Source organism: Salvelinus alpinus, chromosome 21 (genome assembly GCF_045679555.1).
Source record: "Salvelinus alpinus chromosome 21, SLU_Salpinus.1, whole genome shotgun sequence".
Lineage (NCBI taxonomy): Eukaryota > Metazoa > Chordata > Actinopteri > Salmoniformes > Salmonidae > Salvelinus > Salvelinus alpinus.
The window spans coordinates 10,662,293-10,679,634 of record NC_092106.1 but is presented as its reverse complement, the minus strand read 5'-3'; the positions used below and the strand labels follow the sequence as shown (position 1 = coordinate 10,679,634).

General features: G+C 43.3%; 2 protein-coding genes across 13 annotated transcripts in view; one reads left to right on the top strand and one right to left on the bottom strand.

Moving 5' to 3' along the window:
• The first annotated feature begins 1,044 nt into the window (after positions 1-1,044).
• Positions 1,045-3,543, top strand: LOC139547823 (uncharacterized). Its single transcript, XM_071356935.1, has 5 exons — positions 1,045-1,365; positions 1,716-2,054; positions 2,234-2,431; positions 2,650-2,678; positions 2,776-3,543. The coding sequence occupies exons 1-5, from the start codon at positions 1,317-1,319 to the stop codon at positions 2,878-2,880; spliced, it is 720 nt and encodes a 239-aa protein (XP_071213036.1). The 5' UTR covers positions 1,045-1,316; the 3' UTR covers positions 2,881-3,543.
• Positions 3,544-3,926: 383 nt separating this feature from the next.
• The window catches only part of rap1gap2a (RAP1 GTPase activating protein 2a), a 106,255-nt gene continuing 92,839 nt past the window's right edge, over positions 3,927-17,342 (bottom strand). For 11 of the 12 annotated variants that reach the window (XM_071356927.1, XM_071356926.1, XM_071356923.1 and 8 more), the window contains 9 exons: positions 14,149-14,235; positions 13,804-13,944; positions 11,639-11,785; positions 11,191-11,303; positions 10,882-10,980; positions 10,581-10,701; positions 9,513-9,621; positions 9,072-9,142; positions 3,927-6,651 (listed from right to left, as the gene is read on the bottom strand). In XM_071356927.1, coding sequence (XP_071213028.1) covers positions 6,643-6,651; positions 9,072-9,142; positions 9,513-9,621; positions 10,581-10,701; positions 10,882-10,980; positions 11,191-11,303; positions 11,639-11,785; positions 13,804-13,944; positions 14,149-14,235 — 897 coding nt within the window. In that variant the 3' untranslated portion in view covers positions 3,927-6,642. Of the gene's footprint in view, positions 6,652-9,071; positions 9,143-9,512; positions 9,622-10,580; positions 10,702-10,881; positions 10,981-11,190; positions 11,304-11,638; positions 11,786-13,094; positions 13,289-13,803; positions 13,945-14,148; positions 14,236-17,342 lie in introns of those variants that run through there. The other variant, XM_071356934.1, reaches the window with a different exon arrangement.

Below are 17,342 nucleotides of genomic sequence, written 5' to 3'. Positions count from 1 at the left end.
TACCTCATCCCCATATTGTTACTTATCCTCTTGCTTTTTTGCACCCCAGTATCTCACATCATCATCTGCACATCTATCACTCCAGTGTTAATGCTAAATTGTAATTATTTCGCCTCCATGGCCTATTTATTGCCTTTACCTCCCTACTCTTCTACATTTGCACACACTGTACATAGATTTTTCTATTGTGTTATTGACTGTATGTTTGTTTATGTGTAACTCTGTGTTGTTGTTTTGTCGTGCTGCTTTGCTTTATCTTGGCCAGGTCGCAATTGTAAATGAAAACTTGATCTCAACTGGCCTACCTGGTTAAATAAAGGTGAAATATTTTTTTTAAATAAAAAACATGCCCTTTGGCATTTAAGAGTATGCCCGAGACTGGTGAGGACATAGGACCTCATACTAGATGAGTCATCAGAGTCAGTACAGTTGAAGCTCTATACCAAGTTATTCAGTTGAAATGTGACAATCATTGTGGAATGTATGTATACTGTTCTTATTGTTCCGCAATAACTAATTTTGTTTCTCTCATTTTACATTTTGAACTACCTTGCGGTTGGCCTGAATTGGTTCGAAATATAGCCTAGGGTGGATAGAAGCAACAAGGAGATTTACTATACAACATGGTCCATGCCATTACACAATCTTCCTTTGAAATAGAAAAAATTAGATTCAATGTACAGACACAATCAAAAACATACACATTCAACACACTCTCTTCTTGGTTTCCATGGAAATGTATTCTTTAGTAAATGTAATGCTGAATGTATTTTCTATGTAAGGAGTTAATAATTGTGCCCAGCCCACAGATTTTGGGGTTCAGCCTGAGGAAGGATGTGATTTGTCTTTTGGAGTTGGAGAAAGAGAGCGTGTGTGTGTGTGTGTGTGTGTGTGTGTGTGTGTGTGTGTGTGTGTGTGTGTGTGTGTGTGTGTGTGTGTGTGTGTGTGTGTGTGTGTGTGTGTGTGTGTGTGTGTGTGTGTGTGTGTGCGTGCGTGCGTGTGCGAACTTCCTTCCTTACTTCCAACTCGACTGAGGCAGCTGGTGGAAACCATTTCGCAATTGCGGAGAGTACCCTCCCAATGAGGGGGAAAAATGTAATGAGAAAGTGAGAGAACAATTGAAAAACGAAGAACAATTTGTATACGCCTGGTAAAAACACAGTAGTTATTGCGCTGATAAGGTTCGGTCCAGCTTCCTGAGGCACCAGGACATGTCTTGGGGCTGCTCTATGGAACCCGCCATGAGCTCATACAGGGGAAAGTAACTAGAAGGGGAACGCTGAAGAAAAACGTACTATTCTAAGGGAAAGAAAGACATGTACAACTGTCTGTTTCTCTCATTGACCTGTCTATGCATTCTCTCGGGTAAGTCCAACTACTTTTGTTTAGGATTCCTGACAGTTGTGGATATAACCTTGGTTTTAAAACCAGAAGTAGGATGACCAACAAACACCTGAAACAGCTATCTAGGATGACACTTAAGAAAAGGAAGAACAAGTAATCAATCAAACAATCTAATCTAAATTGATGTACCATCTGCTTTCCTACAAAAGAGGTATCATGAGAAATAACTACTCTCAATTAGTTCTCTCTCATTACTATAAATGTAGATTGCTATTAGGATATTCATTGCTGTAGATGCTGCTCCTCTATTGTCTAGTGAATTGTTTATATCATATTTATGTGTTCACTTTTTTCAACTTTTGTTCCCTCAGGTTATGATGCAGAGGAGTGTGTGACTTCTATCTTGGCAAAGAGAAGTTCTGTTAACGTACCAAAGGGGGGCACTCTTTCCCTATCCTGTGTTGTTCAGCATTGTGGAGATGATGGCTGGACAGGAGGATGGGGTCTGTCAACAGAGGGACAGTTCCTTCTCTTTAGTCCCACTCCAAGGCATCATCTCTCCAACGTCACGTTGACAACCAATAGAACCCGTCTGCTCATGGACATCCTCAAAGTCAACCAATCAGATTATGGAATGTACCAATGCCAGATCACCTGGGTTGAGGGATACACCAGTGTTGGACATATGACGCATGTGAACATTACTGCAGGTACATATGGTCCTTCTATTGTTAATACATTTCATGCAAGTAATGTACAGTATGTATAATTTTTTTTTACCCCCAAAATAAGAAACAATCACAGAAAATGACCACTTCACATTCCGAGATGAAAAGTAGACTGGTATGTGCTCTGACATCAATGATTTTGCTGCACCCTTTCTCTGTAGCCATACCACCCACATCTGTGTGGAAGCTCTATTCCAGGGTGGTGGTGTATGTAAGTACCTGTTTGGTAATCACCCTGGTTTTGGTTCTGGGTCTGGGTCTGGCTTGCCATATAAGGTCAAAGGTCCCATCTCAGCCCCCACCAATACCACCGCCGAACCCCCCACCACGCTCCCGAAGCGCACGCAAGGACAAGCCCCGTAAGACATCTCTTTCTTTATCGATACAATTTCATAACATCTTGCTGCAGTATGTTGACATGCACGTTTCTACCACAGCACTGTACATGAACTTGATATCCAATTGTACAGTTGATCGTGTCTACTGCTTATTTAAAGGCCAAGTCTAATGCTAATTTGTGAAGTGCCCAATTAGGTGTGCATTAATTCTGCTTTTGACTCGTATCTTTTCTTTGCAGGCACACCCAAGCCTAAACCAAAGATAGAGGTGCGTGTTCTTTGAATAATGGCTTCTGAATGCCCTTATCCTTAACCTTTTTCTAGAATGCTTCCTCGGGCTAACTTGAGTGTCTGTTTTCTTGCAGTTGGTCTATGCAGCTCTTTCAAAGCGCTGCCTTGAACAGCCGAATCCTAATCCTCAACGAGAAGCTGCACAGCCCACAGTCTACTCCTCTCTCCACTTCTCCTGACTCAGTCAGACTTTTATATTGTCGAGACCTCAACCCAAAACCTCAACCCAACTCCTACCTAGCATACACTGGTTGAGTCAACGTTGTTTCCACGTAATTTCAATGAAAGTACGTGGAACCAACGTGGAATAAGGGAAAGTGAAAGGGGGATACCTAGTCAGTTGTACAACTGAATGCATTCAACTGAAATGTGTCTTCCGCATTTAACCCAACCCCTCTGAATCAGAATAGACGTTGAATTGACGTCTGTGGCCAGGAGGTAGTGACCTCTTCAAATGGTTGGATCTCTTGGTGTAAAGGCTTAGGCGTTGGGTTGACAGTCGCTTGACCCGGGTTCGAGTCCTGACCAAGGCTATCCCCTGAATTCACTACAATATTCACCTCCGCATGTAACAGACTGTTTTGACCAAGTGGTCTCATTTCAGAGCTCTGGATTGAATGATTTCAGATGCGTTCTGATTTTGTATGCGTCATGCAGTAACTGCTATCCACGCACTCAGCTAGATCATGATGTCATGTGAAAATCATCTGAGAATATAATCTATGTTCAATGTTCTAAATAATGATTTATGCAACTGTCTTTTATTTGTTAACACTAATTATTATGTAATTTGTGGAAACTACTTTCTCTGCCATGTGTTTAAATAAACAAACTAGAACTGATGTTCCATACCAAAATATTGCCACTGCAAAGCAAAGTAGAGCGACTTGTATTAAATGTTTCCCCCTCTAAACAATGTTCCATGTAAAGCAGACCTGGGTTCAGATACTATTAGACATATTTCAAATAGTTTGAGTGTTTGCTCTAACCTGCCTGGAGGACCAGAGGGGTGAGGTTTGCAGACTTTGGACTATTCCATTGGTCCATTAAGCCAGGCAAGCTCAATCAGGCACATATATACATTATTTAAGATGATTTCAAATAGTATTTGAACCCAGGTCTAAAGCATGCTATGTCCCTTTTATAATTAATTAACAGACAAGAATGTTTAGATATGCCTCTGTTCCTTCCTGTGAGGTCACTGAATTAAGCAACACAACACAAATTGACACAAAATACAACATTTTATTTTATAATAAATTCTTAATGGCACATTACATAACGAAATATACATATACATTTGTAGGCTTTTTAAATTAAAATGTATTTTCATTTGACCTATATCATTAATTTAATCTACAATTACATATTTTTTTTACATAACATCAATAGCAAAAGATAAAATCAATAAATTATGGCCCTATTAACAGAGAGTAGGCTGAGGGGCACTTGTGGATGCCCTCTACGAACTAAAAGACGAGTTCCTATTTAACTTTCTGCCCTGCTCAACTTTCTGAGTTTTTGTGTACCACATAACAGAACTCCAGTCACAAACACTCCAGGGATAAGAATGAACCTCTATACAGCTATAGTGCATGGATATTCTCCCAAACTCAAATATAGCTGACTGATTTGGTCACATCAATGGAGACCTTGCCATTTCGATGCGTTCCTGGGTGAAGACATTCACACATGATTCATTTATAATCATATAGCTTACAACAAGGTCAAGTTGTATTATAATATATTTTGGAACTACAATGCGCTAACATTGTTTTTTGTTTTTTTAACATCAATTGTTTTTTCCTGTTTGCTTTTACTTAAGACTGAAAAATGAACCATCATAACCACAAAGCGTTCAATCACACTTCCAAAATATGTAAGATCCCTTTAAAATATTCTCTGCCCAATTATTTATTTTTGGAGAAATGTTAGTGAGAGAAAAAAAACATTGTGAAATGACTTGAACTACTAAAAATGATTTGCACGGAGCAGTCTGTGTGTTTCTCAGCTATGCATCCTTTATAGGCATACATGTTTTCAATTAACATTGATTAACTGGGTGAAATACAACTGGCTGTTTGTATAAGGACATGTGAAAAGCAGACCTGGGTTCAAATACTATATTAAACCATTTCAAATCCATGATCTGTGCTTGATTAACTTGCCTGTCCCAAAACTGCAAACCAGGCAGGCTAGAGCACACACTCAAAGTATTTGAAAGATTTCAAATAGTATTTGAACGCAGGTCTGGATTCATCAGACACCCACAGCTAAACGTAAACCAAATAAACCTTATCCAAACTCTCTGCTCAACCTCTCACACAGTGAGAAGCACACGGAAGATGAAAGGGTTTCAGATAGATTGTAAGGCGCGACTTTGGCTAAATGAAGCTTGTGACAGAGCGCAATGGCATTTTTCTTCTCATGTGAGCAAATCTCCACAAATAGAGCACTCGGTTTATGAGGATCAAGTCCCTTCCTTCTGCTGCTTTAAGACAAACTTGAATACTTCAAAACTGTTTGATGAGGATTGAGCCATAGAGATAAATACTGTATCTATCAATTCCATGTCAATTCAGGAAGTTAACTAAAATTCCAATTCCAATTGTCCTCAATATATTCATATGAGATTATTTTTTTTTAAATTAAAAAAGGAACGGAGATGGAATTGACCCCAACCCTAGCAACCCTAGTATCTATACAGTACATAAATACTGTATCTATCTCTATTGTGGATTGATCCATTCTATTGACCTGCGTTGACTGTGCAGCAGACACATACTGTACGTGAGGCCAAGGAGTTAGACGACCAGCATTACAACAGGTGACTCAAAAAGCAGCTAAACTACAGCAGCAAGAACTCCTTGTTAGGCAATAGAGGAACTGTCCCCAAACAGACATACTGGGGCAAAGGCAAGAGAGACAGTCCCCCAGGTTAACAACAACATCCCTTTCTGAAGGATAGCACAACAACTTACACCAACCTGGACCCAGATATGGAGATCAGAACAGAAGAGGACAACAATAAACAATCGCTGTAATCTGAGAGTTGAGTGCAGTGGAAAAGTGACCTATCACCACAGTTTCATAAATCAATGACGATGAATGTTGTGAGGTTAAAGGCCCAGTGCAGTCAAAAACGAGATTTTACTGTGTTTAATATATAGTTCCACACTATGAGGTTGGAATAATACTGTGAAATAGTGAAAAGGATGATAATGCCCTTTTAGTGTAGGAGCTGTTTGAAAAGACCTCCTGAAATGTCAGCCTGTTCTGCTGGGATGGAGGTTTGGCCTTCCATGGTGACATCACCATGCGGTAAATTTGTATTGACCAATAAAAAAGAGAGTTCCAAACCTCTCTGCCAATAATAGCTCATTTTCAGTTTTCCCTCCCACAGGCCTAGCAAAATTCTTGTTTGAGAAATTGCCTTTTGCTAAAAAGCTATTTTAGTTTCTTTTTGACAATTTTAATTGGAAACAATCACAGTAAGGTACTTAATTGTTACCCAGAAATGATTAGATATTGAGATAAACATGCCTGCATTGGACCTTTAAACCTTGCCTTGTCTAGTTGTATCAGGTTAATGTTACAGATGAGTATTTTAATCAGACCAGCGGCCAATGAAGATGTGGTGTGATGTCAGCAACACATGGTACCTCTCACTGTGAGCTATTTCTGTACCAGACATGTCGAGAGAAAGATACTGAGAATAATCTTTTTTCCACCACTTCTTAGTTCAGACTCACAGGATTCTTCCTCCTTTCCAGCCCAGTATCTGTCTGTGTGTGTGCTCTTACACACTAGCTAGTCCACTTCATTCCCTTAAGTCATGAAGTTAAGTACATTTTGGGATTCCATTGTGATGCGTTGGTGATGTTGGGGATGTTTTTTGCTCCAACAGCCAGTGTTGTCCCTTTTTTGGAATATTCAGATTTCTACTCGGACTGCAATAGAAAATGACAGAAATGTCCCATTACAACATCATCATCATCATCATCATCATCATCATCATCCTCATCACTATTCGAATGAGAGGTCAAGCTGACAAGATAATGCAGGATCTCTAGCTAGGAAGTGTACTAAAGATAAGAGATGAGGTATGCAGAGCAGACAGTGAAGGGACTCTGATACAGAACCTAGCTGAGAGCAGACAGTGTAGTGAAGGGACTGTGATACAGAACCTAGCTCAGAGCAGACAGTGTAGTGAAGGGACTGTGATACAGAACCTAGCTGAGAGCAGACAGTGTAGTGAAGGGACTGTGATACAAAACCTAGCTCAGAGCAGACAGTGTAGTGAAGGGACTGTGATACAGAACCTAGCTGAGAGCAGACAGTGTAGTGAAGGGACTGTGATACAGAACCTAGCTCAGAGCAGACAGTTTAGTGAAGGGACTGTGATACAGAACCTAGCTCAGAGCAGACAGTGTAGTGAAGGGACTGTGATACAGAACCTAGCTCAGAGCAGACAGTGTAGTGAAGGGACTGTGATACAGAACCTAGCTCAGAGCAGACAGTGTAGTGAAGGGACTGTGATACAGAACCTAGCTGAGAGCAGACAGTGTAGTGAAGGGACTGTGATAGAGAACCTAGCTGAGAGCAGACAGTGTAGTGAAGGGACTGTGATACAGAACCTAGCTCAGAGCAGACAGTGTAGTGAAGGGACTGTGATCCAGAACCTAGCTCAGAGCAGACAGTGTAGTGAAGGGACTGTGATACAGAACCTAGCTCAGAGCAGACAGTGTAGTGAAGGGACTGTGATACAGAACCTAGCTCAGAGCAGACAGTGTAGTGAAGGGACTGTGATACAGAACCTAGCTCAGAGCAGACAGTGTAGTGAAGGGACTGTGATACAGAACCTAGCTCAGAGCAGACAGTGTAGTGAAGGGACTGTGATACAGAACCTAGCTCAGAGCAGACAGTGTAGTGAAGGGACTGTGATACAGAACCTGGCTCAGAGCAGACAGTGTAGTGAAGGGACTGTGATACAGAACCTAGCTGAGAGCAGACAGTGTAGTGAAGGGACTGTGATACAGAACCTAGCTCAGAGCAGACAGTGTAGTGAAGGGACTGTGATACAGAACCTGGCTCAGAGCAGACAGTGTAGTGAAGGGACTGTGATACAGAACCTGGCTCAGAGCAGACAGTGTAGTGAAGGGACTGTGATACAGAACCTGGCTGAGAGCAGACAGTGTAGTGAAGGGACTGTGATACAGAACCTGGCTGAGAGCAGACAGTGTAGTGAAGGGACTGTGATACAGAACCTGGCTGAGAGCAGACAGTGTAGTGAAGGGACTGTGATACAGAACCTGGCTGAGAGCAGACAGTGTAGTGAAGGGACTGTGATACAGAACCTGGCTGAGAGCAGACAGTGTAGTGAAGGGACTGTGATACAGAACCTGGCTGAGAGCAGACAGTGTAGTGAAGGGACTGTGATACAGAACCTGGCTGAGAGCAGACAGTGTAGTGAAGGGACTGTGATACAGAACCTGGCTGAGAGCAGACAGTGTAGTGAAGGGACTGTGATACAGAACCTGGCTGAGAGCAGACAGTGTAGTGAAGGGACTGTGATACAGAACCTGGCTGAGAGCAGACAGTGTAGTGAAGGGACTGTGATACAGAACCTGGCTGAGAGCAGACAGTGTAGTGAAGGGACTGTGATACAGAACCTGGCTGAGAGCAGACAGTGTAGTGAAGGGACTGTGATACAGTTTTGCTACTGTTCCTGATGCTGTATCATACCCTAATGACTCTGGAGGAGAACAGTGGGTCACTTCAAGACTGCATTAACTGAGCAGTGTGTTTGTCACACATGCAGCACGGTAGAGTAGAGTAGAGTACAGTACAGTGTATAGTAAAGTATATAAAATATTTTAAACTGGGTGGTTGGAGCCCTGAATGCTGATTGGCTGACAGCCGTCGTATATCAGACTGTATACCACAGGTATGACAAAACATTTGTTTAAACTGCTCTAATTACTTAGGTAAACAGTTTCTAAAAGCAATAAGGCAACTCGGGGGTTGGTGGTATATATACCACGGCTGAGGGCTGTATCCAGTCACTCAGTGTTGCGTTGTGCATAAGAACGGATGTTAGCCGTGGTATGTTGACCATATACCACCCCCCCCCGTGCCTTATTGCTTAAGTATAGTACAGTGCAGTATAGTATAATACAGTACAGTATAGTATATTACAGTATAGTACAGTACAGTATAGTACAGTACAGTATAGTATATTACAGTATAGTATAGTACAGTATAGTATATTACAGTATAGTATAGTACAGTATAGTACAGTACAGTACAGTATAGTACAGTACAGTATAGTATATTACAGTATAGTATAGTACAGTGAGACATCACTTACTGTTGTGGAGTGGCTCATCTTGTCAAAGCGGAACTTCAAGTTTGACCTAGGAGACATCTTACTCTTCACATCTGGAGGGAGAATAAGACAAAGCCTCCGTTAACAGAGGAATACATAGCCTATTATCACGTGTCAATCACACATTGAGGATGAGGAAACATACTCGCAAACAATCACGTAAGTAACGTGTGCTTCCTGATAGTAAAGAATGTAAACAAACCCACTACTGTACTCTACAGTGTAACGTATGGATACAGAGGGCATAGAGACCTACAGTATATAACAGAGATGGTTCAAAACCATACTCATGTGTTGAGCAAGCCTGATGACTTGCAGAATGCCTAGACTTTAGCCCAGAGGGCTAACACGGTCTTGTGGTGCGCAGGAGATCCAGGTTTGGATCCCGGTCAGTCACACCTAGGTGTCGTGTATCAGTGTTACCTGTGGGACTGCGACACATGATGAGGGGGGTGGCCGAGCCTTGGCTCTCCACGCTGAGGGACGGGAAGGGGCTGAACACGGACGACGAGGCTATGGATGGGTGGATTCCCTGGGAGAGGAAGAGGAGGAGGAGGATGACGATGAGGAAAAAGTGGAAGAGGGAAGGACGACGAGGAGGGAGAAAAGGAGGAGGAAGAGGAAGGAGAAGAGGAAGATGAGGATGAGCTGTCAGGGTGAGGGTAGTCATCCATTTGTATCCTTCTACTGTCACACACACTACAGACTACACACTCCAGACTAGGGCTACTAACTCAAGGCCGACAGACTTTAGCTGGAATTACTACAGTTGGTCGGTTTTCAGCACTGTGCTGCCGTCGTGCTCTCCAAAACTGCTCCAGAGGGACACACAAATTCCAGCCTTAGGTTCAACAGCAAAACTGCAAACTGAGCTATAAACTCTGGAACAACAGTTTTGCGTGTGTAAACACTGATCCGTTTGTGTAATGTGTGCATGATACAATAATAATATGACATTCTCATCCTTTGCCAAGCGTGCGTGATTGACATCCAACACAATATGATCCAGAGAGAGTGACAGGAACCATAATTGACTTAATCACCAGCTGTCATCCCCTCTATTTCTTCTCTCAGTGCTGCCAGATCCTCTCACATCATTCCAACTGTGCAATTTGTTGATGCCTTCATGCAGTTAATGATATAACAAACATGGTCCTTACACAATTCATCATTTTGGATCCCACCACTTCTGAGCACCACAGGCCTATGACCTGCCCAATTATGTGCCAGAAGCACCATGCCAGTCCTGATCCAAATGCTATGGCTCACCCAAGCCCACCTCAACACACCTCACTCCCCTACCCCTCTGCTCTACAGCCACCTGTCGCCCTGTCTCCCGGCCCACCGCCTCATTGTCCCCCTGCCTCCCTACTCCCTACTCCCTATCCCCCAACCCTCTGTCCATCCTCCATACGCCCCCAGCACAATGCCTCAAGGGCCTCCCCCTCCCCAGCCCCCTGTCTCTCCAGTGGCGTGGCTGCGGGCCCTCACAGTGTCAAGCTCCTCCAGGGCCTCTCCCTCTCCGGTGGTACTGCTGAAGCTGCTGGTGCTGGAGGAGGAGCGAGAGATGTTGGGTCTGCTGATGCTGCAGTCCTTCAACTTGAGAAACGGCCTGGTGACAGGAGGTAGAGGAACAGCATTAGAGGAGAGGAGAGATGAGGAGAGGGGATGGGAGGAGAGGAGACGAGAGGAAAAGAGAGGGGAGGAGAGGGGATGGGAGTAGAGGAGAGGTTTACAAAGCATATGCACACCGTGTGTTCATGTTCAGTGTTTTGTTGGTGGTTCATCTCACCTCTCCTTGTTGGGGCAGATCTCTGGCGAGCTGGGGTTGGATGACGTCTCTGATCTCCCTTCCTGTCCGAGGGGGCAGATGTCTGGGGTCTTTTGGTCACTGCAAAAACATACAGACCAAGTTAGCAGATAGAACAAGTACACAATGACATAACAAAAGCTTCAGTATTAGTGATAAATACACAAACCAAAAGTTGACCTGAATGAAAAGCCTGGTCCCAGATCTGTTTGTGATGTCTTGCCAACTCCTATGGTCATTAACAAAACAGCCCAAACAGATCTGGGACCAGGCTATGGAAAGCCTGCTGACCTGCGTGTGTGTCTGTCCGAGGGGCTCTCTGTGCTGGAGTGGAGGCGGGGGAAGAGGCCTGAACGACGCTTCACTGGACTCTTTAGGGGAGACTTGGCTGACATCATTGGTGGCTGGAGAGAGAGACACAGCATTAACAAGCAGGCAATATACAGCTTTAAGAGGCTGATAGAGCTCAATTAAGGCAGATTTGGGCTACATTGTGATGGACCACTACCCTTCACATATAAAACAGTTGAAACTACATCAGCACACCGAAAATATGATTATGTTACATGGATGGGACTGTTTGCAAAAGTACATGTTGATATCGTAAGACTAATTAGAGCAAATGTTTGCAAAACGTGCAATTTACCACGATTACGTGTATGTCCAGTTTCATTTGTGTGTAAATATGACTTTATGACCTCAAGCACTCCTCCCCCTCCACCCTCTCCCCCCTGCTCACCGAGAAGGTACTCTTTGTGCACTCGGTGCTCTGCGGCAGCCCCCCTCCACTCAAGCTGGCCGGGACCCCCCCTCCCACCCCTGGACTCCGGTGACGGTGGGACCCCACCATGGTCTCCATGGAGTGACTCCGGACGCGCATCGCACGCTAGGGGACAGGGACAGAGACGGGGACAGAGACGGGGACGGAGGAGGGGGCGGTGACGGCGTGAGAGAGAAAAGAGGACAGAGGAAGAGAAGGGAAATGAGTACAGTCATTATCTCAGCACACAGTTGAGACAAGCACAGTACCCCTGGATGGAGAACATGTTCTGGGGTAAAGGAGCCTTGCTTAAGGGCCCAACCAAAGGGGGAACATCTTTAGGATGTGAACCCAGCAGCCCTCCAGTTGCCAGATCAATTCACCCTCTTTTTTCCAGCGCCTGGCCCGGGATTCAAACTGGTCCAACTACCTACTGCATCCTGCAACTAAACTCAATCTGTGTACTCATCAATTTCCAAAGCTCTTTGACTGTGGTGTGTATTAAACTCTCATGGACAGACTACGTAAACATCGAGCATATGACCAAATTACGCAAGATTAGGTGTGTATTATAGATTATTTTTATGTATTCTATTGATAATGTGGTTGGGTAAAATGAATGTATCTGATATTGATCAAATCAGATTTATGTTCATGGGAAAGATCAAACCTGCTATTACAGTATACTGTCAGCAGAGAGCACACTTCTCCTACACAGAGGAATAAGGAGTGCAATGCAGTGCATGGATAGTGAGAGATATGACTGTAATGTTACCAGTGTTGGGGAGTATTGAACTACATGTCGTTCAACTAGTAATTTAACTACATTTAGCAGCGGCTTGATGGTATTTGAATTAAATTATAATCTAGGTAACGTTTCAGTAGTGTTTTACTAGTGGAACTACACGCTACCTTTCTTCTAAAATAACATAAAATATGGATAAACAAGAATTTCCTTTATTTTTTGGCATCAGACCTGCCTAATTCTGAGTTGAAACGTGTTTAACAGGCTAACTTACACATTGTGTTCGCATCTGACTCCAGAATGATCCGTTTTTTTTTTGCAATTTGTAGTCTACGACATTTCAGATTTAGCTATGATAATGTATCACAAAGTAGTTGGGGTGTTTTCAAAGTAGCTTTCGTTAAGCAAACTATATTGGTCTTAAAAGTAGCTTTAGTGTACCTTAACTTCTTCCAGTGTGAAGTAATTGGTAGCTCCGTAAACTATATTTTCAAAGTAGCTTCCCCAACACTGAATATGACTGATAATGATGTTCTGTGTACTAGGCTACTATCTGAGTTCACTGAAATCGTGAAGGAAATCCTCACAAGCCTTATGATAACGTGTCATCACTAGTAGGTCAGACTAAGGGAAATAGGGGCGCTGGGTTTCAATGTTAGTCTCCAGGGCATAAAACACAACAAACAAAACCACCGGAACAGTCTTTATTGAGTGTTTCAATGTTTGGAGATGATTTCAATATGTGATATGCTTTGTTCCGATTCTCAATCAGTATGGTACAGTATCTGCGACGACAGGTAATAGACAATGACTGCTGTTGTAGAGATGAGCACAGCACCCCCAGTGGTTGAATGAGTGGCATGCAACACACACCTCCACACTGCCTGTGAACACAGTGAGACACCATATGGTCAGACGGGGGGATAGGGGAGGGAGGGAGGGAGGGAGGGAGAGCGACGGGTACGGTGGTACGATGACTAACATCCCGTAATCTCAACCAACAGCAGCGTGGCGGGAGACAGAGAGAGAGGGAGAGAGGGAGAGAAATAGAGAGGGGGTCCGTGTGTGTGCGTGTGAGTGAGAGAGACAGAGAGAGAGGGAGAGATAGACAGAGAGAGAGAGAGGTAGACAGAGAGAGAGGGAGAGATAGACAGAGAGAGAGAGAGGTAGACAGAGAGAGAGGGAGAGCGAGACAGTGAGAGAGAGGTAGACAGAGAGAGAGGGAGAGAGAGACAGTGAGAGAGAGCTAGACAGAGAGAGAGCGAGCGAGAGAAAGAGAGAAAGCGAGAGAGAACATCAGTAGAGAACTAGATAGGTGAAAAAGAGGGTGCGGGACAGGTTCAGACAGGTTCAGACATGGCGTCAGATGACGAGGTAAAGAACTGTGTTAAAGAGTCACCTTGAAGGACTCCAGCAGTCCCCCATGGCCCCCGTTCTCCAGCTTGTCCTCCTCCCCAGCCTGGCCAAGCCCCAGAGTAGCCTGGGTCTGTCTGTGGAGCTCATCGTGAAGGTTATCCAGCAAGGCAGCTCGTGTCCGCCCCTGGAACACACACACGCACAGACACATGTACACACACACGCATAGAGACACACAGACACACACAGACGCACAGATGCAAGCAAACACACACACCGAAACAACACCACCACGTATCATTTAAGAAGCAGTGGTAGAGGTGATTGAGATAGATGAAAGAGATTGAGCAACACATCCAGGGTGTCTTGAGTCATCTGCCCCTCTCACCTCTAGCTTGGCAAACTTGTCAGACTTGTAGCAGGCGTTCTCTGCATTGATCAGCTTTGTCAGCAGGAAGTCGCGGAACTCAGGACCCTGGGGAGAGAGGAGAGGGGGAGGGGGGGGGAGAGGTGACTTTCATCAGCACCATACTCATCATCATTTGGTCGTCTGGAGTCGACGGGACGAAAAGGACTGATACAGCGCCAGAATGTGTTACAGTTTGAATTTAAAATGTATTAAATTGAGATTTTGTATCACTGGTCTATACACAAAATACCCCATAATGTCAAAGTGGAATTATGTTTTTAGATAAAAATTATTTCTAAATGAAAAGCTCAAATGTTTTGAGTCGATAAATATTCATAGTCTTTGTTATGGCAAGCCTAAATAAGTTCAGGAGTAAAAATGTGCTTAACAAGTCACATAATAAGTTGCATGGACTCTGTGTACAATAATAGTGTTAAACATGATTGTTGAACGACTATCTCATCTCTGTACCCCACACATACAATTATCTGTAAGGTCCCTCAGTCGAGCAGTGAATTTCAAACACAGATTCAACCACAAAGACCACAGAGGTTTTCCAATTCCTGGCAAAGAAGGGCACCTAGGGTATAAATATTTTTTCCAAAACTTGCATCCTGTATGCAACAAGGCACTAAAGTAATACTGCAAAAAATGAGGAGAAGCAATTCCCTTTTCGTCCTCAATACAAACTTTTATGTTTGGGACGTATCCAACACAACACATCACTGAGTACCATTCTTCATATTTTCAAGCATGGTGGTGGCTGCATCATGTTATGAGTATGCTTTTTTAGGATAATAAATAAATGGAATAGAGCGAAGCACAGACAGAATCCTAGAGGAAAACCTGGTTCAGTCTGCTTTCCAACAGACACTGGGAGACAAATTCACCTTTCAGCAGGACAATAACCTAAAACACAAGGCCAAATATACACTGGAGTTGCTTACCAAGACGACGTTGAATGTTCCTGAGTGGCCTAGTTACAGTTTTGACTTAAATCGGCGTGAAAATGTATGGCAAGACTTGAAAATGGCTGTCTAGCTATGATCAACAACCAACTTAACAGAGCTTGAAGAAGAATAATGTGCAAATATTGTACAATCCAGATGTGCAAAGCTCTTAGAGACTTACCCAGAATGATTCACAGCTGTAATCACTGCCAAATGTGATTCTAACATGTAGTGACACGTTTGTGTAAATAGTTATGTAAATTAAATATTTCATTTTCATTTTCAATACATTTGCAAAAATGTCTAAAAACATGTTTTCACTTTGTAATGGGGTATTGTGTGTAGATAGATGGGTGTGAAAAAATATAATTTTATCAATTTTGAATTCAGGCTGTTACACAACAATATGAGGAATAAGTCAAGGAGTATGAATACTTTCTGAATAAACTGTATATGATGGCAGGTTTCTCATAAAATTTTCACTGAAAATAACAATGGGAAACTTTAACTCCATCTCTCTCTCTCTCTCTCTCTCTATGTATATATATATATATATATATATCTTTATCCCTCTCCTTCAATCTCTCTCTCTCTAATATATATATATATATATATATACAGTGGGGAGAACAAGTATTTGATACACTGCCGATTTTGCAGGTTTTCCTACTTACAAAGCATGTAGAGGTCTGTAATTTTTATCATAGGTACACTTCAACTGTGAGAGACGGAATCTAAAACAAAAATCCAGAAAATCACATTTTATGATTTTTAAATTAAGTAATTAATTTGCATTTTATTGCATGACATAAGTATTTGATACATCAGAAAAGCAGAACTTAATATTTGGTACAGAAACCTTTGTTTGCAATTACAGAAATCATACGTTTCCTGTAGTTCTTGACCAGGTTTGCACACACTGCAGCAGGGATTTTGGCCCACTGCTCCATACAGACCTTCTCCAGATCCTTCAGGTTTCGGGGCTGTCGCTGGGCAATACGTACGTTCAGCTCCCTCCAAAGATTTTCTATTGGGTTCAGGTCTGGAGACTGGCTAGGCCACTCCAGGACCTTGAGATGCTTCTTACGGAGCCACTCCTTAGTTGCCCTGGCTGTGTGTTTCGGGTCGTTGTCATGCTGGAAGACCCAGCCACGACCCATCTTCAATGCTCTTACTGAGGGAAGGAGGTTGTTGGCCAAGATCTCGCGATACATGGCCCCATCCATCCTCCCCTCAATACGGTGCAGTCGTCCTGTCCCCTTTGCAGAAAAGCATCCCCAAAGAATGATGTTTCCACCTCCATGCTTCACGGTTGGGATGGTGTTCTTGGGGTTGTACTCATCCTTCTTCTTCCTCCAAACACGGCGAGTGGAGTTTAGACCAAAAAGCTCTATTTTCTTCTCATCAGACCACATGATCTTCTCCCATTCCTCCTCTGGATCATCCAGATGGTAATTGGCAAACTTCAGACGGGCCTGGACATGCGCTGGCTTGAGCAGGGGGACCTTGCGTGCGCTGCAGGATTTTAATCCATGACGGCGTAGTGTGTTACTAATGGTTTTCTTTGAGACTGTGGTCCCAGCTCTCTTCAGGTCATTGACCAGGTCCTGCCGTGTAGTTCTGGGCTGATCCCTCACCTTCCTCATGATCATTGATGCCCCACGAGGTGAGATCTTGCATGGAGCCCCAGACCGAGGGTGATTGACCGTCATCTTGAACTTCTTCCATTTTCGAATAATTGCGGCAACAGTTGTTGCCTTCTCACCAAGCTGCTTGCCTATTGTCCTGTAGCCCATCCCAGCATTGTGCAGGTCTACAATTTTTACCACTGATGTCCTTACACAGCTCTCTGGTCTTGGCCATTGTGGAGAGGTTGGAGTCTGTTTCATTGAGTGTGTGTACAGGTGTCTTTTATACAGGTAACGAGTTCAAACAGGTGCAGTTAATACAGGTAATGAGTGGAGAACAGGAGGGCTTCTTAAAGAAAAACTAACAGGTCTGTGAGAGCCGGAATTCCCACTGGTTGGTAGGTGATCAAATACTTACGTCGTGCAATAAAATGCAAATGAATTACTTAAAATTCATACAATGTGATTTTCTGGATTTTTGTTTTAGATTCCGTCTCTCACAGTTGAAGTGTACCTATGATAAGAATTACAGACCTCGACATGCTTTGTAAGTAGGAAAATCGGCAGTGTGTCAAATACTTGTTCTCCCCACTGT